The 25,056-nt window shown below is 48.8% G+C and overlaps 1 protein-coding gene across 1 annotated transcript in view; it reads left to right on the forward strand.

The window, feature by feature from the left end:
* LOC134553933 (corticotropin-releasing factor receptor 1) overlaps window positions 1-6,742 on the forward strand; it is a 30,002-nt gene extending 23,260 nt beyond the window's left edge. The window contains exons 9-13 of the mRNA XM_063404100.1: window positions 15-87; window positions 1,165-1,250; window positions 3,015-3,150; window positions 3,342-3,383; window positions 4,037-6,742. Of these exons, the coding sequence (XP_063260170.1) occupies window positions 15-87; window positions 1,165-1,250; window positions 3,015-3,150; window positions 3,342-3,383; window positions 4,037-4,177 (478 nt within the window). The 3' untranslated portion in view covers window positions 4,178-6,742. The remainder of the gene's footprint in view (window positions 1-14; window positions 88-1,164; window positions 1,251-3,014; window positions 3,151-3,341; window positions 3,384-4,036) is intronic.
* The last annotated feature ends 18,314 nt before the right edge of the window (window positions 6,743-25,056 follow it).

Below are 25,056 nucleotides of genomic sequence, written 5' to 3' on the forward strand. Positions count from 1 at the left end.
TCCTTGTCTTGCAGGTGCTGGTTTGGGAAGCGAGCAGGTGTTTATACTGACTACATTTACCAAGGCCCCATGATCCTGGTGCTTTTGGTAAGAGCAAAGTGACCTTGTGTGCTAAATACCAAGTCCCTCTGTGTGCAGGTGAGACACAGCTGCTTCTGTACAGAGTATTGCCCCCTCCTTCAGCTTCACTCTTCACAGAGTTTTCTGTGAAACTCTGCAGCTTCACAGAACTCTGCTGTGGGCTGGTTCTGCTGCCCCACAGCAGCACTGCTCATCACCCAAACTGCCCCTTGAGCAATTTTGGGCTTGAGGTGGGCTGCAGAAGGAGCCTGGAAACCTCATTTTGACAGGACCGTTGCATCAGCACACTCCACACACTCCACCGTGCATCAGTAGGTCCCTCCACCCCTGCCCTGGCACTGTTTGGGTGTGGGTGAATGCTTTGCCAAGCATTTGCAGAAGCCTGGGATCCTTGACTCCATTCCCTGATCCTGATTCCACCTCGCTGTTCCTGGTCCACTATCTGAGTAGCAATGCTTGATCCAAGGGTCACATGGATGAGGCTTTGTCTTTTGGGGAGGGACAAGGAAGAGCAGAGGTGGCAGGTCACAAGCAGGGGGAAAGCCATGCACAAAGTCCCAAAACTGTTCCTTCCTCCTTGCCCAACAGTGAGTAAAATCATTGGCATAATGGAATAATTGAGCCTTGTTCCCATTTCCCAGCCCATCAGGCAGCCAGGCCACTACTAATTCCTGTCAATTGTGCTCAGCTCCAAAGATGCCTTCCTGTTCCCTTATCAGCTATTCAGCGGCCGGGAGAGCAGCCAGGCAGATCTTGGCTGTGATGGCAGCCACTCTCCACCTTCCTCTCCCTCTACTTTTGCACCTTCAGCCCTTTCTCTAGCACTCGTCCTTCCTTGGCAGTCTCCTGGCATGCCCTGCTACCCTGATCCCTTGACCCAACTCGTAAATCTTATTGTTCAAGTGTTTTTAAAAAAGGCAAGCGTCCTCTCATGGTGCATAGAAGACAGTTCCATGATCAGGTTCAAGAGGAAACATTCCCATTTCCCCCAGCTCCCTTATCTTCCTACCCTGCCCCACTGCAGAGGAAATGAGAGGAAATACTGGGGGAGCAGACACTAACCAGTGACCCTGTTCCTCCCAGATCAACTTCATCTTTCTGTTCAACATCGTCCGAATCCTCATGACAAAGCTCCGAGCTTCAACCACGTCAGAGACAATCCAGTACAGGTAAGAGCATGAGTGACCCCGCAGGAAGCCAACCTAGGAACTGGGTTCTCTCATGATTAGTGGGGATGGGAACAGCCCCATTAGCCAGTTGGCAAAGGGATGGGAGCATAGAGAGACATATAAGAGCACCTCAAATGCTCTTTGGAGGCACATGGTCATTAAATTTGGCTAGAGAGAGCCTTTTGATGTAGAGTGTGGATAGCTGTTTCTGCCTTTGAAGCGAACCCTTGGGATTTGAGTCTGTGCAAAGCCTGTTCTGGTGGGACCTGATGAGCTCTCCAGGCTAGGAGCTGCAAATCCTAGCATGGAGGTGAGAATTAAATCACTGCTTGACAGAAAAGCAAAAGCTGAGGAAGGAGTGATGAATCGATACCACCCCAACACCTCCTTGTAAAGAAGAAAGCAGTACTCCCACAGCACAAGGCAGGGAGATTTAGCCCTTCCTTCCCCGTTGGGGAATATTTTCCAACAGGGAAGGAAGGGAATGCAGACAACATAACAGGTGCATGGTCAGAGCAGCTTCCGAAAGTACCTGGAATAGAAGATGCTTTGGGCTTCATCACTGCCTCTGTCTGGATCATTGTGGGCAGGAATTGGGGAATCTTGCTGTGTGCTGGGTCAAGAGGAGCTGTTTTGAGGGGGGAGGTAGCTTTTTCAGCTGAGAATGGAAAAATTCTGATTCTGTTGTTGGGAAGTGCCAGCTTTCTTCATCACAGAGTATTGAACTGGGATGAGGGGTTCAGCTTGGGTTAAGCAAAGATAAAAGTTCTGGGAAAAGGCTGATTGACCTCAGTCAGCAATTTTGAGAGACTTTTGGTTTTCCAGTATTTGCTTCATTTTGGGAGGGTTTATCACCTTTGTGCAGGAGAACATTTTCATTTCCCAGAAATATTCTGTGGGACAGGAAAACTTTGAGAACTTGTTATGTTATAAACGGTGCACTTCTGCTTAAACCAGGCAAAGGACAGCCCTGGAGGGCTCCAGCTCACCTTTGATGGTAAAAAGCTGATGTGTCCCCTGCTGCCATGGCTGCTCCCTTAGAGAAGCTACACCAGTGAATGTGCTGTACTGTAGTTTTCCAGCCCCTGTCCTTGGTTCCCTCCAGCTCCTCCATGTCATCAGCCTATTTGTGTCAGGGACTATTCTCTCCTCCAAGTCAGAGATGCAAAACAGGTCCCAGCCCCTCTCCCTGCTCAGCTCAGACCCTCCAGGCATGGCCATGGACTGTTGGAATCTGTCCATTAACAGGATCTTTAAGCGAAAGTAAAGACTTGGCATTGTTCTTGTCCCCTGATCCAAAGGAACGAGGTGCCAAGCCCCAATCCTTAGTTTGCACTCTCTGTATCAGCACTATGACTTCCCAAACTGCACTTGTAATCTCATCAAGATATCGAATTAATTACGTGAGATAAGGTTTTCACAAACTCGTGTTGAAGGGTATGAATTATTATACCCTCCTTAATTCCTTTTTAATTGAGCTGTAGATCAGCCAAGCATCATTCCATGCCAGCTCAAGGTCAGGCCTCTGCTCTCCACTGCCCTTTTCGGGATGGAGAAGCAGAGCTGGGGCCCAGTGCTCAAACCAGTCCAGTCCCTTGGGAATTGCACTGGAAAACAGCCCAATTTGGCTCCATCTTCCCCCAGTGTCTAGTTTTCAAGTCCCAGCAGACCAGTCCAAGCCATGCTGGTGCTGGGACTGGGATGGGCAGAGTCCTTGTGCCCAAGGCTGCACTGTAGCAGCTCAGGTCCCTCTTTTCTCCCTAGGAAAGCAGTCAAGGCCACACTGGTGCTGCTGCCCTTGCTGGGGATCACCTACATGCTGTTCTTTGTCAACCCGGGGGAGGATGAGATCTCCAGGATAGTCTTCATCTACTTCAACTCCTTTCTGGAGTCCTTCCAGGTAATGGTCCTCCACACTGGCTTCCATCCCAGTCCTTTCACCAAGGGATGTGGAGGAGCCCATCCTGGCTGATGCCTCATCCTGCTTCTGCCCCCTCCCCAAACCAGACATCCCCAAACCCCAGAGCTGTTCCAAAGCTCCTGGGTTGGGGGTACCTGTTGGCTGTGACTCTGCTGATTGTCTCCTTCCAGGGCTTCTTTGTCTCTGTCTTCTACTGCTTCCTGAACAGTGAGGTGAGCACAAGGGGCTAGGGATTTTGTGGGGGTCTACACCCTTCCTTGCAAGCAAACAAGTTCAGCACAAGGCTCTACTGCTGCACAGGGCTTGGGGGATGGTGGTCCCTAATTCCCCATCTGAAGGTCTTTGGTGATCAGAGTTGGTGCTTCACCTCCAGCCCCAGGTACATCTGCAGCCTCAGATTTTGCTCAGACAGGAATGGCTGCTGTCTGTTTCCTCCTCTGGGGGAGGAAGATCCATCCCCAAGAACAGATGCTCTCAGGGTGCACCTGTGTGGTTTGGTGCAACAGAGCTAAGGGTCCTCCCCATCCCAGGGAAATCCCTCCCCAGGGTGAGCCCCAAACACAAGTGGATTGCACATGGATGAGGACATCTCCCAGGCTCTGACCCAAAACACAAACAGCAGAAAGCAAAGGAGCTGAGAGTAGAAGTGATCCTGGGGCCAAATATTTGGGCAGCTCTTTCCTCTGCTTCCTCCAAATGCTCCCACATCTTTGCTGGCTCAGGAAAGTTTACCCCACATGAACCTGTTTTGTTACCAAATCACATACCATTAATCCATTTTTGGCCGGAGGACTGAGGAGGAGGATGGCTGGTGCCTCTGAGCAGCCTCTGTGGTGACCAAACATCCCTCATTCACCCTGCCCAGGTGCGGTCGGCCGTGCGGAAGCGCTGGCACCGGTGGCAGGACAAGCACTCCATCCGCGCCCGCGTGGTGAGGGCCATGTCCATCCCCACCTCCCCGACCCGTGTCAGCTTCCACAGCATCAAGCAATCCACGGCCGTCTGAGCCGGGAGCAAGAGGCTGCACCGGGAGCTGACACCCCCATGGTGGGGAGCCCCTGGGTGGGGGGCACGGCACAGGACCAGGTCCTGCCTGTGGCCCCAGCCCCTCAAGGAGAACGCAAACTCGCTTGGTCATGGGACACCTGCGCAGCTCCTGCCCCATCTGCTGAGCAGGCCTGGAGGACAGGACAGCTGAGGTGCTGCTTCGTCATCTCCCTGGCAGCTGTGTGACCTGCTGGCATGGCAAAAAGAGCCAGAACCTGGAGAAGTTGCAGCTTTCTGCCAGCTCCATCCTGGGCAGGATGTCTCATGTCGCTGCCTTTATTGGATTTGTCTGCTTTGAGGTGACAGGACACCAGGACATTGCTGGGACAGCTTATGGGGCTAATTCCATTGGAAGCTGGGTCAGCCTTCCAGTGAGCACATGCTGGAATGCTGCTGGTGGTGGGGGAACCCTCTAGAGAAGCCAAAGTCCCGTGTGTTGGAAGGGGATGGATGGAGAGCTCCAGAGTGATTGCAGACATTGTTTCATGTGGCTGTGTTTTTGTAGCACTGGGGTTGAGTCCTTCCCCTGTCTCTTGATGGGTCTCCAGATGTCCTGTAACTGCTGCTTGGTCTGACCAGGTCATTTCTTGTCTTGACACCAAAGCTGGGGTAAAGCAATGAGGTGGGAGAGGGGAGGGAACTCCCCTCCTATGGGGATGGGTCCTAGGGGCTCTGAACAGCCAAAAAGAGTGGGCTTGATTTGGACGGAAGCACAGGAATTGGTTAAATCCTCGGGTCCAGCCCAGATGGATCAACAGGTCTCCGCAAAGCCCTGGACCTCAGGCTGACTCCATGTCCCTGCTCAGAAGGTGGAAAGGTGAGGGAGCCCTGCAGTGGAGCAGTGGCTGAGATCCCCAAAGGCAGCTACCGCAGGGTCAGGCCTTGGCTTTTCCCCCTCTTCCTTGCCCTGCTTTTACCTGGGCAGGTGGGCCCAGTGCCAAAGCTGCTCCTTGCTCTTGTGCAGGGGATGGGACCAAACCATCCCCATGTTGGGGTTAAGTGCCTTGGAGGAGCAGCAGCCTCCTTTCCTCCCTTCCCTCCCTTCCTATCTCCCTCCCCTGTCTGGGGACTCCAGACTGTCCCTACTGCCCCCTCTCCCATTGCCCTCTTCCATGTGGTCATCAAAAGCAGCTGAGCAGAGAGGTCCACGCAAATGGAGGAATTTGCTCTTTGAAGCCACCTTTCCCTTGTCCCATACAAGGTCTGGGGATGCCCAGACAGGGAACAGATCACAGCAGGTTTATGGACTGTCTGCCCTTGCATCCCAGGGATTTTGCCACTGGGGCTGTACAGGGTCTGGTGTGAGCCCCTTCACATTTCTCTGCCTCAGTTTTCCCACTATGAAGAACAGGCATAAATGCTTCCTGCCCTGGGGAGATTTAAACATCTTTGAAATCATAGTATTCTGTGATTTCCTCAGAATATACCTCCAGAAAGGAATAAAATCTTGCTGCTTTTTTTTTTTTTTTTTTTTTAAGAGAAGCATAGGAGAAAAACCTCTGGGTTCTTTCTTCAAACATTTGTGAAATTCAGTAGTTTGGAGCAAATTCCTCCCACTTCCCTCCCATTTTGATTTTCTATCTGCACGACTGCAGTGCAGCCAAACTGGAAATATCCCATTGACTCCAATAACCTGCTGGGAACTGCAACAGTTCCCAGTATGACACAGTGATCACAACAAGGACCATACCCTGCACATAGAGCACATTTCAGTCTTTGTTCAAGTTCAGCCACTGCCAACAGTCCCAATAACTGCCCTTTCTTCAAAATACGGGTGTGAAAAACCCCCGGAGTTATGCAATGAGAAAAGTGACAGTTCCCAGCTCTATGGACACTTTCTGCTGGTGCTCTACAAGGAGTAGGCTTGTGTCTTCTGTGTCTTGGTTTCTCTGTTGGGTACTTTGGCAGGAGCTAATAAAGATCTGCTGGCAATGGAGAAGGGGAAATGCCCCAGAGAGCTTTTCTCATCATCCCTGCAAGTGATGTTGACAAAAAATTATGTGCTACATGTTCAATTTGGATTTTTCTAAAGTGGAGTTGTCTGGTGAAAAGAAGCTGGAAATTGAAAAACCAAAGAAAGGAACCCAAACAGAAGCATCTGTGTTCACATCACTGTTTTTCCCTTCTCTTGGTAGTCTGCTCCAACTGACGTGACTTTGCTTTCTGTAGCTGGAGTTTGTATTCTCAGTCTTGTTTGATTAAAAATACTTCAATTCCTCTTACAAGGACTTGTGGGGCATGTTTATCTTTTGGAAAAGACAACCCTGGCATGGCCCTTCCCCAGTTTCCATGGGAGCATTCTCACACTGCAGTGGGCTCAGCATCCCACTGGTTCAGAGGCTTTTTTGTCTCCTTTCTACCCCAAATCCATGTGCCCAGACCATGGAGGTGGCTCTCCACAAAGATATCCACACCTTCTCTTCCAAGAGAATCCCACATGGGTTTTCCAGACAAGTACCATCAGGGCTGGATTTTCTCTCTTGCCAGGTGAGCTAATGCAGAATAATAATGTAATGTGTTTCACAGCAGGAGGGAGGGCCAATTAAACTTGACTTTCATTTCATACATTAATGTTTACAAGTGAAATTCAGACACAAACAGATTTCTGGTCAAGCTCTTCTGATGCAGAATTAATTTGTTCATCACACAGAGCCTTGGAGAGCACTGTAATTTAGTAAGCACCATGCACATAAATAATGATTACGAGCTCCTGCTGATTATGTGATTGTATTTAAAGTTATCAAGTAACTCTGAGATTAATGACCTGCCAATCCAGTGCTCTTGACAAGACTGAAGCCTCTTGGGCTGGGCACATCATCCTGTGTTAACCCTTTATGTTGTCCTGGTACCTTTCAGGGCTGGGAAAAGCAAAATGGGACCCCAAGGATGGGATCTCGTGGTGCTGTGGGATATCCCAGTGGGATGACTCACAGGAGCTTCTCCAGCACACTGAGATGGATTTTTACTTAGCTTGTTTATTTGGCTGACACACTAAACCCACCATGGAGGTTGTCGCCAGCGCTGGAGTCACTTCCCACTCTCAGCCCCACCACCTGGGATCAAAGTTTGGGTGCCCTGAGACACATCCCCAGCAAACCAAGGGCCAGCAATGGAGAAAACCTCTAGACCCTGAATGGAGGCAGAGGGTAGCTTGTGATCCTGATTCCATGTGGAGGATCTGTGCCTTCATTTCACCTTCCAACCAGCCTGCCCTGTGCAAATATCCGCACTGCCAGAGCCAGGACTGCCCAGTTCCACAGCACGCCAATCAGAGGGCTTACAGCTGGTATTCAAAGCGAAGCAGAGCTGTCATTCCCCTTCTTTGGACACACATATCACATAACTGTCTGGTGGTCCACAGCTTTGGGCTCTTCCTGGATATTGAACCCTATTGTACCATCCCAGGGAGGTAAGGACTCTGGGTGGGAGGTCGGGAAGGAGAGGAAATCTCGTGGCAGTTTTACAACTCAGTGGGTTCAGTTGTGGCTTTCAGCACTGTCTGCCCCAAGATGCCTGTCATCTGCGATGTATTGTCCTTTGAGCACTGCTAAACTCCCAAATAAATATTTAATCCTTTAATTCCAATGCCCCCTCCTTCACTGCTCTCTCCAGAGCAAGCTTGTGCTGACATTTGTCACCACAGTCACAGTTAAATGGCTCTCAGTCACAGGTGGTGGTGGGAGACATGCAGCTCTGCCACCCTCATGAAATTTTTAAAGGGACATATTTTTCCAATTTGGAGAAAAACTAAGGATCAGAGACACAAGTGATTCCATGGAAGAGCTCATCTGCTCAGCCATGGAGAAAAGAATCCCTGAGGAGCCCCCGGGCTGTACTGAAGGTAGTAGAGATGTGTGTTCACACAGCCTGCTGGAATTGGCAACTGCACAGGGCAGGGATGGGATAATCCCACAACCAGGAATTTGTGAGCTCACCCACAACTGAGTCCAACTGAGGGTTATGCACCAAGGATTGTCCAGGTTTTCCAGGTTTTCTGGGTTTGTTTGGAAATAGTTGCAGTCCCCAACCACCTGCTCCCAGGAGACCCTCTGCAAGCACCATGGCTGAGGTCCCTGGCTCTGCCCTCCTCCCTGTCAGGCAAAAATTTCCATGTGAAAGTTGTCTTTAGGCTGCTCAAATCTGTTGCTTAGTTTCCTGCTAGTATGGAAACTGAAGCACAGATTTGCTATGTATTTGGGGAAATATTGGGCTCTGCTGGCGGAGCACTATCCTGACAGACACCTCTGCTGCAGAGCATCCTCTAACCCCAGAGCATCCTCCAAGCAGGTCTGAGACCTGTTTCAGGAGACATCAGTGTGAAAGGGCTTGGGACCCTCCTCAGCAGCCCAGAGCCTCCTTCTGCCCTAGGGAAATGTCCCCAGCAACCCATCCTGACCCAGCCCACCCCATCAAACACAATTGCTGTCTGTTCTGAGCAGCTTCCATTTCCAGCCAGCTGGCTGATGTATCCAGGTGCTCTGCTAGACCCTAATTCTGGGTGCAGCAGGAGAAGGATCACCACTTCCCTCACGCTGCACTGTGCCCATGGGGCCAGTACCCAGTGGGCCCAATGCAGATGCTTGAGATCCAGATATCCATGTCCTCTCCTGGTCCCTGATTGCTTCATTTTCTGCCTCCCTACTTCTCATGGAGGCAAATCACCAAGGACCTGTCCCCATCTGCCCTTCCCAGCACATGGTGTTGGTGACATGGCTGTCAAAGCCCAGCCAGCAAAAAGTCTTTGGGGTTTGTGTGATGAGTGTGGCTGACCTCCACACACAAAGTGCCAGAGCCTCTGGCTCAGTCCCAAAGGATCTTCTCTGACTGCCAGGGACTATTAACATCTCTCTGCTTCCAGAAAAATGTCAGCTTTGTTTGGGATGAAACCAGCCTTTGGAAGAGCAGATGATCCAATGATGTTGTAACCAGTAGGGTCTCCTGACCTGTGCTTGTAGCTCTGGGGGCGTCAGGTGAGGTCTTGGAGGGTGGATGAGTCTCTTCCTACAGTGGGATGGCTGGAGAGTCACAAGGAGCTGGTGGCTCTGAAGAATCCTGTGGGGATGTGAAATATAGGGCAGAAAGGGAAGCCCTGGCTTAAGCACTTCCAGCAATCCCAAAAACAGAGGAACAATTATTGGCACAGCAGGAGCCAGAGACCTGGAGAAACGCAAATGGGGGAAACTACAGCCTGAGAATGAAACATGCAAGCAAGAAGCAGGATCTTAGTACAAGCCAGGAAAAAGCAGTGTGACTGTGCCAGCTAGTTCAAAAGGAAAATAGGATGAGCTATTCAGGAAAAGCTTTGGATTATAGGCAAGAATAATTGCAACCTGACTGGAGTTTGAGTGACACTCCATCACTAATCCAAGCCAGAGTAACGGAAATGCTCATGTTTCTGATTAAAATTATTTGTGTGGCTAAAGGGAGCTATATTTTAATGCATTAATGTGGTTAAGGTGTGTTTAGAGGCTGCACATTGAATAATAATAAATAAGCACATAAAGTAGACTATTTTCTTCCTCTGGGGACGTCCTGCCCAATTTGCATGCAAGGAGTGCTTTCCATGTAGGGATAGCTGTGTCCAGCTCTGGAGACTTCAAAAAAGAAAGGACATGAAACCTTCTGCAGTGATTCCAGAGGAGACCTGGAAGATGCCCTCTACTCTGGAGACACCCAAGGAGAGCTGGGGTTGTTCAGCTGGAGAAGATTCCAGGGAGACCTTAGAGCCCCTTCAGGTGCCTAAAGGGGCTCCAAGAGAGCTGGAGAGGGACTCTGGACAAGGGTCTGGAGTATTAAGAAAAGGAGGAATGGCTTCCCACTGCCAGAATTGAGGTTTGATATGTAAATCCATACAGGATCAAAGTGCATCTCACCCGCTTCTGGAGCAGTCCCACTGCTTCCACCCAGGATCAGGTGCTCCCAATACAACTGAATCCACCTGGACGCTGGTCCCTGGCTCCTTATAAAAATCTTCAGCAGCTTCCTTGTTCCTTTGGTCAGGAGGGTTCTAACTCCTTTTCTCCTTGTTGTTAGCCCTTGCACACAAACTCACCCTTAAAATGGATGAATCCCACATATTTTAATTCAGATCAGCAGAACAAAGGCTTCATTCATCTCTTTTGACCCCAGGGTAAAACTTTAGTCTTAAACAATTAATCCTGCTTGGTTGGGTTTCTTTTTTTCCAAAGAAGATACATTTCCTGCAGCTAAATTTCCCACCTGTGTGTAATTCCCATGCTTTTCCATTTCTTTTTCCAAAAGCAGTGCCCCTACACATAATGTGATAGCAAGGAACAAATCTCCAGTCCCTGGAGATTTTCTCCTATAGAAGTTGCAACTCAGGCATGGTACACCTAAATTGTATGGGGAGCTTTGAAGGTCTTGGCATAGCCCAAATCATTACAAATCCCAATCTGGCAAAACGAGGCACAAGTCAAGCACTGCTGGAGAGGAAGAAGTGTGGAGCCAGTGCCATGGCAAACAAGGGAAATCTATGCAAAATGGGAAGCAATTAAAAGAGAATTAACCGAGCTGCAGGAGGAGAAAATTGCTTATTTCAAACCATCTTGATTATAGGACTGCAACGGCCAGGAGCTCCCAGAGCTTATCACCAGCATGAATAGATGAAGAGGCTGTTAATCAGGATTGTCAGAAGCTCTCCCAAAGCCAAACATCCTCACTGGAGCAGGGCTGGCAGGAAGCTGTTTCACAGCTTCCTCTGCTCAGCCTTCCCCTGTGAATGTGCTGGTCAGAGGAGGCCAGTGGCTTGTTGATCTCCCCAGAAAAGGGCCAGGGATTTCACACTGGTGGTTGGGAAGGTGACATCTCTGATGGAGCTGGATGGAAATAGAACCTCCACAGCCGGTCCCCATCCCACACAGCCCTTCTCCTTCCCTGACATCCTGAAAGGCCAACAAGTGTTGGTGCTGTGGGGAGCAGTTTGTCAGACTCTGAAAGCCAAGCTGTGACATGGGCTGGTATCTTGCCAAGGTGGGGTGGGGCCAGGGTATGGCTGGGAGTGGGCAGACATGTGATTCCTTTCCTTGTCTGCTCTCATCCCCCTGGCAGTGAGCACGTGGACAGTCACAAGGAGAATAAAAGGCTTAGAAAAGAACCTGTGTCCAGCCAAGGTCAGATTTGGTCCTCTGACCTCCTAAAAGTATAAAACCCAGCTCCGTATCCTGGAGCTCTGGGAAGCAGCTGAGACACCCCTCGTCAGCTCCCTGAAACAACTCTGGGAGTTTGAAGCATGAATGGAGGGTGGGGAATTGCTTTCTATTGCAGCTGAAGTAAGCGAGGAGCAGGAGGGGGTGCACAGCAAGGGCTGCACATAGAAACCAGCCTGTCCAGTGATTGAGGAGGGGACTGCCAGCTGCTCCCTTTCACCGAGCTCAGATAAACCCCCAAATAGGAGCTGTGTGGTGCTCAGCAGCTGAGCTGCAGCTGTCTCGGTGCCAGTTACATACTTTTGCTAATGCCACCGTGCTAATTGCATTAATGGGACACTAATCACACACCTAACAGATATAAACGGGAGCTAATTGCTCTACAATGCCACTGTGCTCCATGCAGAGCTGTCCATCCCTGCGAAGAGCAGCTGTTCCTGAAAGCATCCTGTTGCTCCCAGGAGCCTCCCTTTGGCAGCCCCAGGGCTCTCCCGGTGCCCGAACTGCAGCCCGGGGTGAGCAGTGGTGGACACAGCATGGCACTTGGCCGTATCTGCTTCTAACCCTCAGCAGGAATAGCCCCTTCAAGATTCATCTGATTCTTTCCAAAGCAAATGAAGCCTCTTGTATGGTGGGGAGGTATGTTCAGGTGGCAGATGCATCTGACTGTATCTCCAGATCACCCATGGTGAAGGGGTCTGCCAGTGTCTATCAGGGGGTCTTGCCTTTCTCCTGGGCCACCCTGGGTATGACCAGAGGCTGTGGGCCCACACTAGAGATACCCAGTATGTCTGACAAGAGGGTAGGAAATGGATTATTCCTGCCTGGAAGGAGCAAGCAGGAGCTGGGGAAGGCACTGATCCTCAACAGGCTGCGTGGACTGTTTTTGCACTGTGTTCAAATTTCTCATGGCCAGCCCCATGCTCCCTGCACTTCACAGCCACTTGCTAACACCCATCCCTCCGGCTCCCCCAGCTCCCTGCCTCTGGCACATGGAAACTGAGCTGGAATTTCTCATGGCCTCAACCACAGCTCCTCTTCCCAACGGATATATCACAGCCATCACAGCCTGGTGCTAAGCAGGAAGGACATGCAGGTCCCTTCCCTGAAGGCTCTGTGGCCTTCTGCCCCTTGCTGGAGGGTAATTAATGCCTCTTGACTTGCTCATGTGACAAACTACAGCAGCAGTGGCATAGCAAGGGCAGCAGAGCAGGAACAGGATGTCCTGGCAGAGCAGCTGGATGGGTGTCCTGGCTTCAAAATCCAACCTCAAGCAGCTCAGTCACCCTCGCAGGGTTTGGGATGAGTTTAAACCCATTTCCCTTACCATGGCACTGTCGTTATGATTTTCAGATGGCATGGAAATAATGACAATGACTCTCATTGTGATGCAGAAATAAGAGCAATCTTTATTCTTCTACATTCTCTTTTTGTAGAGTACTTCAGTACAATTCATATCATGGGTCCTTAGAGCCTACACCCCTTTTGTAAACACCTTTTCCAGTAAACATGTTGGAAAAAAACCACCTGCTGATGGTTTTCACTTCCCAAGGATTGTTTGAATTCCTCCTTAAGATTTTCCCAGGCCAGAATGAGAAAGTTGCTCGCTTGCCTTTCACACAGACTCTGGCAGAGCCTGAAGCCTAAATTCAAACCACTGTCAGCACCCACAGTGGCACTGCACTAACAAGGGGCAGGTCATTCGGGGGCTGTCTCTTGTTACAGCCCATCAAAGCAGAGCAGTCCTCGAAATACCCTTAACTCTGACCCTGCTGCTGTTCAGGACCAAAGTCTTTAAGAAAGTAAAATGTGTCTGGGAAGGAGGGAAAACTTGGACTTCGAGGTAACATTTTTCAGATAATTGGACAGCCTATTTAACAGGTAGGCTAAAATCTTCTGGAGGCAAAGGTGCATTGAGGGACGGACTGGACAAAACTCTTCCCAGAGCATGTGGCACAATAAAGGTTGGGATGTATCATAACAAATCAAGAGGCAGATAACCATCTGTGCCACTGGACATGAAACACACATTGTTTTTTCCAACCTTCCCCCGGCAGAGCCTGAGCCAGCAGCTCTGCACTACTGCGGGCAGAGCTGCAAAGCAACTGCAGAGAAAAGCCCGGCTGGGCTCTCCTCGAACATGGAGAGGGCAATTGCTTGGCATGAGAGGAATCTTAATTGTTAGGAATGGGCAAGGAGACCTTCTGCTCCAGTTAAAGCGCCTTTATTGATCAGCTCTTTTAGCGGGGAGGGGGCTCGGGGGCTGCGCACACCACCGCTGCTCCCACGGAGTCAACGCCGCGAAGGAGGAGTCTCTCGGATCCGCTGCCGGGGCCGCAGAGCCGGGGCTTCGGTCCTCGCGAGAGTGCGCGGAAGCCTTGCTGTAGCTCGCTCAGTCTAGGGGTGTCTCTTTGGTCGAGTGCAGTCCAGGTGAGGGCGAGGAAGGAAGTGTCTCTCGTTGGCAGCTGGGCGTTCTTCCTGGCTCGGTGGTACTCCCTGCGGGTCCTTACTCGGCCCTGGTCAGCTGTCCAGGAGGCTTGTTTGCCTCTACTGGACTCCGGCTCGAGCAGGGTCTTCTGGGAGCTGTCGAGTCTTTGCATTTTGGGTGGAGCCAGCAGCTGCATGACAGTCTAGGAGGTGTGAAGTTGCCATGGGAACAGAGTATCAGCAGCGAGGGTGGAGTCTTCTTGGGGAGCAGCGGGGCAGCACAGGAAGGATACAGTAGGGAGACAGGAACTGGGGTCACAGAACTGGGTTTTCAACTTGAGCTGTGAAACAACAACTTAGAACAGACTGGTTATCACAGGTAAGTGAAATACAATCTTAACAATTTCAACCTTTTATTTCTCTGTTAGAGGGAACATTCACTTCAGTCCCCCCTTTTCTTTTTGATCGAGCGTCTGCTCGCATCATTACCTTCTAGTTTTTTCCTTTATGAACAAGTCTCTTTTAACTTTCGGTATTGCTCTAAAATCTCTGTTGCATCTCTCAAATTCTCTTCTTGTATTTCTACTTTCATTAATTTTGTGACCTTTAAGTCTGCTGCTTCTGGAATTTTAAAACTCGCCTTAATGGTCGAGGTCACCACTCGGATTAAGAGTGGGATCATACACGGAAGAAATATAACACTTGTTATAGCACATAGAATCACAAATCCCACTTTCTTCCACCAACTTCCCTTTAGTGTCCAAAAATTGTCCCACCAATCTGTACTTCAAGAGGCTGCCATTCTTGTGTACCCACATATGCTATCTTCCTGATTTCTTTTGAAATATTCCTGATAACTTCTCCTCTGTCATCAATTTCTAAACAGCATTCAGAGGTGTTAAATTTCCCGCAGATTCCCCCTTCATCTGCTAAGAGGTAGTCGACTGCCAATCTTATTTGGTAAACTGTTGACCTTGTTTGTGATAATTGATAACTTATGTGATCTAGTGCTGTAGCAGTTCTATTTGAAATTACTTCTAATACGGCCTGCAGCCTAATTATTCTATTTAGCATGTAAATGGGCGTCCTGTACCCCCATGACCCATCCTGCGCCCAAGTAGCAGGTCCGTAGGTGTTTATAATTTTCTCTGGGGTCCAAATTTCACTTTTCCAATTCTGAGAACTCCCCATATCTATTATTGTCCTCCTTTTCCTGCCTGCTGGTTTGAGGTGATCATACAGGGGAACTCCAAGTTTATTTTCAAAATCTCGGGGTAGCAGGAAGAATGCCGGTTTAATCACTCCAAGGGTACAGCTACCCGCCCAGTCTCCTGGCAGATTAGTATAGGCTTGGTTGCCACAGATCCAAAATAGGTATGTAGGGGCTGCCCAAAAAGGATCTCCTATACCTGTGGGAGACTCCCAGTACCTAGAGATTTCATAGACTTCCCAGAAGGGATTCTTGTTCTCACCCACACATTGGTATAAGTTGTATCCTTCATGGTAGATACACCCTTGCTCTTTCTTATAAGTTGCCCAATATATTGAGGGCTTGTGAGGTATCCATTCTTGCTGATACTCTTTTACTATTAGGTACCTTTTACATGCCATTTCTCCCACGAACGTTCTGTATCTCCCTCCGATCCTTTTAATACATTCCTCCCCTACAACCTTTGATTTCAATTCCCACTTCCCATTCTCTCTTTTAATCTTCATTTTTGGTTCTTGTTTCAGCTGTCTCCACCTCAAAATATCTATTACACTCAGGCTAGTTCCTTCCCAAGGCCACATGTCGGCCATCTGCGTACTCCCACAAACCCAGCAATCAGTAACATTTAATTCATGACTTATTCGCTCTATCAAATCAATAAACAAATTCTTACCCTGAATTTCATCGTCTGGCTCTCCCTTTTTGCTCAATGGCCTTTCTTTTATCAAGTCTATTGTCCCCTCGGGACTCTCCAATTTTTCTAAACACAGCCAATCTTCCATGGGACATTCGCCTGTCATTCTTTGCCTGTAATTCCCTGCATTCTTTATCACCCAGTATTGCATCCCTTCTTCTTGACATTTAGTCAAATAGACAATATTAAAACATTTACGGTTCACGTGCGTGTGCACTCTCATGAGGGATTGTAAATTTTCTCCATTGTATACCGGTTGGTAACATTTTGGACATGCTCCACTCACTGTTTCAATTACCAGCAGGACTAATATCCATTCCCCCACCCAGTCCTTGGAATGTCCCATAGTCTTTTCAGAACTCTTCAGGTTCAGACGCAGCAATTGTCAAGGTTGGGCTCTTTTTACTGGTTTCCTACAAGGGATCAATTAATAAATATACCAGTCAATTATTTTGTTACTGCTTTTGGTTGTTTCTTAAATGTCACCTTTAAGGGATTTGTATTGGGAGTTACAGTCCAGTGGGAAGAACACTCGGAAGGAACCCCATCTGGGGGCGGGACTGGCCCTTTTACTCTTGATATGTGGGTCCATCCCCTTTCTTGTGTTCTTATTGCTGTATGAGTTGTTAACAGCACCTGGAATGGCCCTTCATATTTTGGTTTGAGCGGTGAAGTATTCCATGACTTTATTAACACCCAATCCCCAGGCTGCAGCTGGTGTATGTCTGTATCTAAGGGAGAGGTTTGAGGGAGATACCCTTTTTTCCTTAACTCTGCCAATGTTTTGCTGATTGTTTTTAGATAATTTCTTACATCCGCTTCCCCTTCTAGATAATCCCCAGTACTCCAGGGGGTCAGCAAGAAAGGGAGCCCAAACAACATTTCATATGGAGATGCCCCTATATCTGACCGGGGTCTGGTTCGAATCCGCAGGAGGGCTAGGGGCAAACATTTCAGCCAATTCATCCCGGTTTCAATAACTAATTTGGTCAAAATGTTTTTCAGGGTTTTATTCGCCCTCTCAACTCTCCCTGAGCTCTGGGGGTGCCAGGGTGTATGGAGTCTCCATTTAACCCCTAAAGCTTCTATTACATCTTGCAATACTTGCGAGGTAAAATGGGGTCCCCTATCTGAGTCTATGTTGTTCACTAAACCATATCTGGGTATTATGTGTTCCAGTAAAATTTTCACCACTGTTTGAGCAGTTTCTCTCTTAGTGGGGAATGCTTCAATCCAGTGTGTAAGGTGGTCAATAATAACCAAAACATGCTTGTACCCTTGTACCGGGGGCATTTCAGTGAAGTCTATTTGTATACTTTGAAAGGGTCTTAAGGCCAACTCTCGGCCTCCATGCACATGTTTTCTCATCACCTTTTGGTTTACCTGCTGACACAGTAAACACCCATTTGTGATTGATTTTGCTATTCCATATACCCCTACACACAAATACTCTCTGAGAAAGTGATCACATAGTCCTTGCGTTCCCCAATGAGTCAATTCATGTAGTTCTGCTAGTGTTTTCCGGGCCATTGCTTTATTCAAAAATATTCAGCCATCTGGAGTCTGCCACTCTCCATGTGTCCCTTGTTGCAACTGTAATTTTTCAATAATTCTCTGTTCTTCTTTTGTATACATTGGCTGCTTTACCTCCTTGGGTAAGTCTCTTAAATTTAAAATTTTTACAGTCTCATTCGGGTCAGCAGCTACTTCCTTTGCTACCTGATCTGCCACTCGGTTTCCTTTCACATCCCACGCATCTCCCTTCTGATGTCCTTTCATGTGCACTACAGCAACCTCTTCTGGATTCATAAGCGATTCCAAAACAGATTTTACTACTTCCTGGTGTGCTAAGTCCTTTCCTTTCGAGGTTATATACCCTCTCTCTTCCCAAATCTTTCCAAAAGTGTGCACAATCCCAAATGCATAACGGGAGTCCGTGTATATTGTTCCTTTTTCTTGTGTTAGTAAGTCCAGTCCTCTCTTTAACGCCTGTACTTCACAACATTGAGCCGACCATTTCGCTGGTAGCTTCCCCTTTTCTATGGTCTCGTACTTATCTTCTCCCAAATATTCTACTACTGCATAACCAGATAATCTCTTTCCTCCCACTACCTTCGATGATCCATCTACAAATAGTACTCGCCCATAGGGGAGAGGGACATCTTCCAAATCATCCCTCATTTTAGTCTGCAGATTGATTATTTCTAAGCAATTATGTTCTAGATCAGTCTCAGGCTCCCCTGAGAGGAATTGAGCTGGATTCAAGGTCTTAGAAGTAATTATCTCCAAGTCTTGGTTCATGAATATAATTTCATATTTCAGAATCCTAGAGTCCGTCAGCCATTGAGGCGCTCTCTGTGACAACACTGCTTTTAGGTCATGGGGAGTATGCACTGTAACCTTTCCTTGCAGAGTCAACTTTTGTGCTTCTGTAATCAATGTAGCTGCTGCTGCTATTATCTGTATGCAATTTGGCCATCCTCGGGCTACTGGGTCTAGAAACTTAGACAGGTAAGCTACCGGTTTCCTTTTTCCTGCCCACGTTTGTGTCAGCACCCCGTATGCAATCCCTCCCTCTGTGTTGACAAACAAGTCAAACTCTTTCTTAAGATTTGGCAAGCTAAGTACCGGTGCGTTCGATAGTTTCTCTTTCAGTTTCACTAGTTGGGCCTCATCTCCTTCGGACCACTCTACTGGTTCTGATGACACTAACTTTTCATACAAAAACTTTACTGAATGGGAGTAGTCTTCTAACCATAATTTACAGTATCCAATTAGCCCTAGTAACTTTCTCACATCTCTCTTTGTCCTTGGTGCTTGAATAGACAAGATCCCAGCTATCCTCTCAGGACTCAGTTTCTTATAGCCCTCCCCGATTAGATGTCCCAGATACCTTACTTGTGGTTCAACAAATTGAACCTTGGACTTTGAGGCCTTCAGCCCCTTTTCTCCTAAGTAATTTAGCAGGTCTATACTTGCCCTTCTTACATTCTCCTTTTCTTTCCCTGATAACAATAGGTCATCTACATACTGTAATATTTGTACTCCTTCCTCACAACCAAATTGTTTTAATAATTCCTCCAGGGCTTGCCCAAATAAATTTGGTGAATCTGTAAACCCTTGGGGAAGGCGAGTCCATCTAAGCTGTTGTTTCCTTCCTGTCCTAGGATCCTCCCATTCGAACGCAAACCAGTCCCTGCTTACTTCTGCTAGCGGGCAGGCCCAAAAAGCATCTTTCAGATCAACAACTGTGAACCAAGCATGATCATGTGGGATCTTACTCAGTAATGTATATGGATTGTTTACCACGGGGTACTGCGACACAGCCTTCTTATTAATTTCCCGCAGGTCTTGCACCAGCCTGTACTGCCCTCCGGCTTTCTTTATGGCCAAAATTGGCGTATTATGGGGGGACATACAAGGTTCTAAGATGTTTGCTTCCAAAAACCGGTCTATCACCATTGCAAGTCCATTCTTTGCTTCCATAGATAAGGGGTATTGTCTCACTCGAATAGGGGAAGTTACAGTCTGCATCTTGATCTCTATGGGCTGAATTTCTAAACACCCATAGCTCCCCTCTGCTGCCCACACCTTCGGGCTGATTTCTACCAAATCTCTTTCAGTGAGCTTCATCAATTTCACTACCATTCGTCCCCCTTCTGGTATAATCCCAATCCTTAACTTGACTTGTAAATCCCTCCCTAACAAGTTTCCCTCTACTTTTGGTAAATAAACAAATTCATTTAATACTTCCCTACTATTCCCTCTTGTTTCAACACCTTTCATTACTGGTGCTAAAAATGGCTCCCCTTCTGCACCCAAAACACTACAGAAATCTTTCCCTAACTTTACTCCCTTTGGAATGATACACAAACTAGATTTGTCTGCCCCAGTATCAACTACAAATTCCACTTCCTCCCTATAGGGACCCACCTCCAATTTTACAATGGGCTCTTTGTGATGGTCCTCAGGGTCCCTTAGCGAAAAGAACCCATGACACCCCTAATCAGTACCATCATCATCTCCTCTTAATACTTTTTCCAAAAGGTCCTGTTCCTTAGCAATAGCAGCATCAAATGACTCTTTGTTACAATTCTTTCTTAGGTGCCCCACCTCGCCACAATAAAAACATTTCCTTCCCTCCCCAGGTCTCTGGGGTGTCTCCCATGGAGCCAGGTCTCCCTTTCTCCCTTTTCCCTGTGACCCACTTCCATTCGGCTTCCTCGGCATTACTGGATTTCCCTTTGCACTCTCTCTGGCAACCGCAACCATCACTTTCGCCTTGCTTCTAGCTTTCTCTTCATCTCTCCTCAAGTAGACTCGTAGAGCCTCTTTCAACAACTCATTAATTTCTTTCTCTTGCCAGTCTTCCATTTTCTCTATCTTCCTTCTAATATCGGGCCAAGACTTTGTCACAAATTGCACTTTTAACAATGTCTGCCCTTCTAAGCTGTCGGGGTCTAAGCTAGAATATTGTTGAAAATTCTGCCGCAATCTACTCAGCCAGGCTGAGGGAGTCTCCTCTTTTTCCTGGGCTCCATCAAATGCCAGCTTGGTGTTGCTACTGCGGGGCACTGCTTCTTTAATTCCCTTTATAATCAGAGTCCTATAGTCATCCATATTTCTCCTGTCTCTTTCCTCATTGGGGTCCCACCCCGGATTTGTCAGGGGTAGTTTGTGATCCCCTGGGGGTCCCATCCGGTTATCCCTTTCCCAGGCTCTTATCCCTGCCACTCTTATTAATCTTACTTCCTCTGGGTCAAAAAGAATTCCTAGAATTGAATTCAACTCCTCCCATGTGTATATATTAGGCCCCAGAAACTGATCCACCTGTTTTGATACCCCAACCGGGTCTTCAACCAAATTCTTAAGCTCCTTCTTGAAGCTCCTTACTTCAGACGCCGTTAGAGGCGCGTTCACGAATCCCACTCCCCCGATCATTCCTCCCATCGGAACTTCTCTCAGGGGAAAGAGCTTCACCTTTGACCGGGTATTCTTTGATGGACCTCCCTGGTAATCTTCTGCTTGTGGGGTATGGACCTGAACTCCATTCTGCTGACTACATGGGAAGGCGCTGGTACTATTCAGTGAATCTACCCCCCATTTCACGGGAGGCGTCGGTACCTCTGAGGGGGCTGGTGTCCCCTGCGAGGCGTGTTGTGCTCCGACAGGGTAAGGAGAATTTATCCCAGGAGATACAGACAGTGGTACAGTCACCAGGGAACTAGATTGAGTTGGGGACGGTGTTGACAGGGAAAGTCCAGGTTGAATGGTGGGAGGTAGAGATGATAGAGGCATTGGTTGAGTCACAGGGGGCAAAAATGGGGAGGACCCAAGTTGAGTTGGAGTAGGTAAGGACAGATGAGGCATAGGTTGGGTCTGGGGATTGTTTGAAACGGGCACGGGTAGGGTCGAAGGTGTCAGGGGTGGAGGGAGGGGCGGAGATGAAATGGGTGTCAATGGTGGAAGAGAGGACGAGGAAGGGGAAGGTACAGGTTGAGTCAGGATTGATGCAGGCAAAGAGGATGGGGGTTGAGTCAGTTGTGGATTCGGATAACTTGGGGGAGGCAAATAATCTAGGGGGTCCCATTTGGGTACCTTTGGTTCTGCCTCCTTGCCATCTCTATCTTCCTCCATCTCTTTTAACTTACAAATTTTTACTTCTTTTTCTTTTGTCATGGCCTTCTCCCAACCGATAACATACTGCAATTGTTCGGCATCGACGTACTTTTGTGACTCTAGATGCTGTCTCAACTGAGTACACATCCACCTGTCTCTTGTTCCGCACCACGGCCATCCCCCTATCAGGTCTAACGTCGGCCACACTTCCATGCAATAATTCACCATCTTTCTCTTATCTAACTCCTTTAAGTCCTCACAACTTTTCCACTTATCCAACAACTGCCCTAATGGGCTCCCTGGCGGGATGCTCCTCGGTTCATGTTCTCTGTGTTCCTCTCGGTTTTTCTTACCACTCACGCACGCACCCATCCTTGCGAGCCTAAAACAAAAAGGATGGAATACGGAGCCCTTACTCGAACTAAACTTGTACTTCAGGGCAACTAAATAGTTACGACTCTCTTATAACGAAAACTCCTTAAGGTGCCTCTACACGAACGGAGAATTAATGACAGGCAACTAAAATCTATAATTCCCACTCTTTCCTCAATACTGAAAGTAGACTGTTAGCCTATTGTCTCACCACCTCTGGTACGCCAGAGATGGTCTGTTGACCTCAGGCTTCACTCCTCCCAGTACCAGCACTCTCTCTTCAATGCCTTCCTAGCATCGATGGGCTAACTAACGAGAGTCCCCTATCTCATCTCTCTCCGGTACCCTCTCTTTCTCTCCTATACTACAACCGCCCTGTTCACCCAGCGTCCACGGCTCCTCCAGGCGCTCAGAGTGTGCCTAGCGGTTCAGCCAGCGGCTTGTAGTATAGTGGGCAATACACACACTCCAGAGCCCTAACCCTATAGACTTCTTGCCCCTGAAGCCTCCACTCTCACTCTCACAGTGGCCCCCTGTGCCACTGTCTCTCTCACTCCGACACTCTAGGCTTTGCCTCTCTCACTCCGCGGTCTCTCGCAAACCGCTGACGTCCACAAGGCACTGTGCGCCCCTCTGAGTCGCCTCTCAGTCACTTCACTCTTCACAGCCCCTGGCTGCCAGTCCACTCCCTAGGACTGCTCTCACTCATACCACAGTGTATCGCCTCTTCGTGATACACTGCCTCTTCCACTCACAGTGGCTCCTGACGGCCACCCCCTTTACATCCGTCTCACCCTTACTGCAAACCTAGACTAGTGTCCTCTCTCTCGCTTTCTGCCACTAGCCAGTCCACTCCAGGCAGCCCCGTCTGGGCTCCTATCCGTCACTGCTAGTGCAGCGCACACCTCCCTATCACTCCTGGGTACCCCGTGTGCCTAGGGCCACCCAGTTGCCTGACCACTACGGTGGTGGGGGGGTCAGCTCCTCTTGGGCGTGTCACTCTCTCTTAGTTACTTCCCCTACACGCTCGAGGGGGGGGAACCTACCATTCCCCTTGGAGGCGTCTCTCTCATCCAATCCACATTCGCTTCCCCACGGTCGCGGCCGGCCCCCTCGCGGGAGTCCGGAAACGCGCTACTGGCGGGTCCGCACTCGCTTGGGGAGTCCGGCTGCCGGCCCCCCTCTCACGCATACACCACTCGCTCGCCCCCACTCCCGCCACCGAGGGGTCTTACCCTTCCTCGGCGCTTCGCTGCGTTGTCTCCTCCCGCTGTCCTCGGCGCGCTGGTCTCCGACGCGTTGATCTTCGCCGCTCCGCCGCGCTGGTCTCCGCCGCGCTGGTCCCACGTTGTCCGGATCGCGCTGGTCCCCCGAAGGTCCGAAGAGGTCCGCTGTCCCTCGTCGTCCCTCGGTGGGCGTGGCGATCCCGGACGAGCCCCCAATTTGTTAGGAATGGGCAAGGAGACCTTCTGCTCCAGTTAAAGCGCCTTTATTGATCAGCTCTTTTAGCGGGGAGGGGGCTCGGGGGCTGCGCACACCACCGCTGCTCCCACGGAGTCAACGCCGCGAAGGAGGAGTCTCTCGGATCCGCTGCCGGGGCCGCAGAGCCGGGGCTTCGGTCCTCGCGAGAGTGCGCGGAAGCCTTGCTGTAGCTCGCTCAGTCTAGGGGTGTCTCTTTGGTCGAGTGCAGTCCAGGTGAGGGCGAGGAAGGAAGTGTCTCTCGTTGGCAGCTGGGCGTTCTTCCTGGCTCGGTGGTACTCCCTGCGGGTCCTTACTCGGCCCTGGTCAGCTGTCCAGGAGGCTTGTTTGCCTCTACTGGACTCCGGCTCGAGCAGGGTCTTCTGGGAGCTGTCGAGTCTTTGCATTTTGGGTGGAGCCAGCAGCTGCATGACAGTCTAGGAGGTGTGAAGTTGCCATGGGAACAGAGTATCAGCAGCGAGGGTGGAGTCTTCTTGGGGAGCAGCGGGGCAGCACAGGAAGGATACAGTAGGGAGACAGGAACTGGGGTCACAGAACTGGGTTTTCAACTTGAGCTGTGAAACAACAACTTAGAACAGACTGGTTATCACAGGTAAGTGAAATACAATCTTAACAATTTCAACCTTTTATTTCTCTGTTAGAGGGAACATTCACTTCATTAATGGCACAGGAGGTAGTTACAGCAGCGTTTATCACCTCAGCAGTCCCTCAGAGGCAGCACAGGGCTGGAACTGCAGGAAGAGCTGCGGGCAGCACTCTCAGGGCATGGAGGGTGCAGTGTCAGCAGCTCTCCTCATTGCAATGCTCAAGGCATGAACAGTGTCATGGGCTCCTGAGAATGCAAGAGACAACACCACTTTCCCAGTTTTTGCTGCAAGAAGATGGCGCAGTGTCACGCCGATCTGGCAAATTTGGCCACAGAAGCAACAGTCTAGAGCTGCCCAGCTGTACTGCACGAGTCAAAAACATTCCTGTTGTTATAAACGTTCAGCCAATTCCAAATTAATAAATACTTTTATTGATTTTAAAGAATTAACAAAACAAAATTTAGGATAAGCCAGCAATTGGAATTTCAGTGTCAAGTCCCGGGATCGGTACTGGGTAAACCTTAGCTACGGCCTCTATTGCACAGTAACTCCCCCTGTTCACAAATCCAGTCTTTTAGGGGTCTCCTTATATACAGTTTATTTAGCCGAGGGCAGAGCATTTCTCCACATTTCTTTGTACTTCATCTTTTTCTTCATATTCATAGGAGTCTCTTTCTGCCTCAGGTCTGTTGAATGGGTCTTCCGAGGGAAAATGAAAAGTAATTCAGTTTCCCAGAATCATGAATGGGGAGGTGGAATCGTGAATGGAGAGGCATTCCCCAGATAGTGAAGAGAGATCCATATCATTCCTGATAGCTGTATTGTTCACAGTTCCACCGCCCAACAGGTCCTATCTGTCTCTGAACCCACCTTCTTTTCTGTTGTTAATTTTCTATTTCCCGGGTTCTGGCAGAGGTATTGTTCATCCTGAACTCCTGGCAGAGGCAGTTGTTCATCCTAAAATCCATTTGTCTCAAGCCTCACCGGCTTTCTCATTTTATTTTACAGAACATATCTTAAATTACATTTTATACACACACACAATAAACACGAATTAATTCATGTCATTTATTACACTGTGTTACAGATACATATTATAAAGTTGGCTTTTCACAAATATTAAAATGAATACTATATGTATAATGTGGGAAAGTTTTATTGTATTAATCTAGTGTCTTTTATTATTAATACAGTTTAGAAATGGTGATGTGATGAATGTGTATATTTTTGGGGGGGGTTGTAGCATAGTGTTGAAAGTAAAGACTGTTCCTATAACATCTAAAC

The sequence above is a fragment of the Prinia subflava genome, chromosome 8 (assembly GCF_021018805.1).
Source record: "Prinia subflava isolate CZ2003 ecotype Zambia chromosome 8, Cam_Psub_1.2, whole genome shotgun sequence".
In the NCBI taxonomy this organism is placed as follows: Eukaryota; Metazoa; Chordata; class Aves; order Passeriformes; family Cisticolidae; genus Prinia; species Prinia subflava.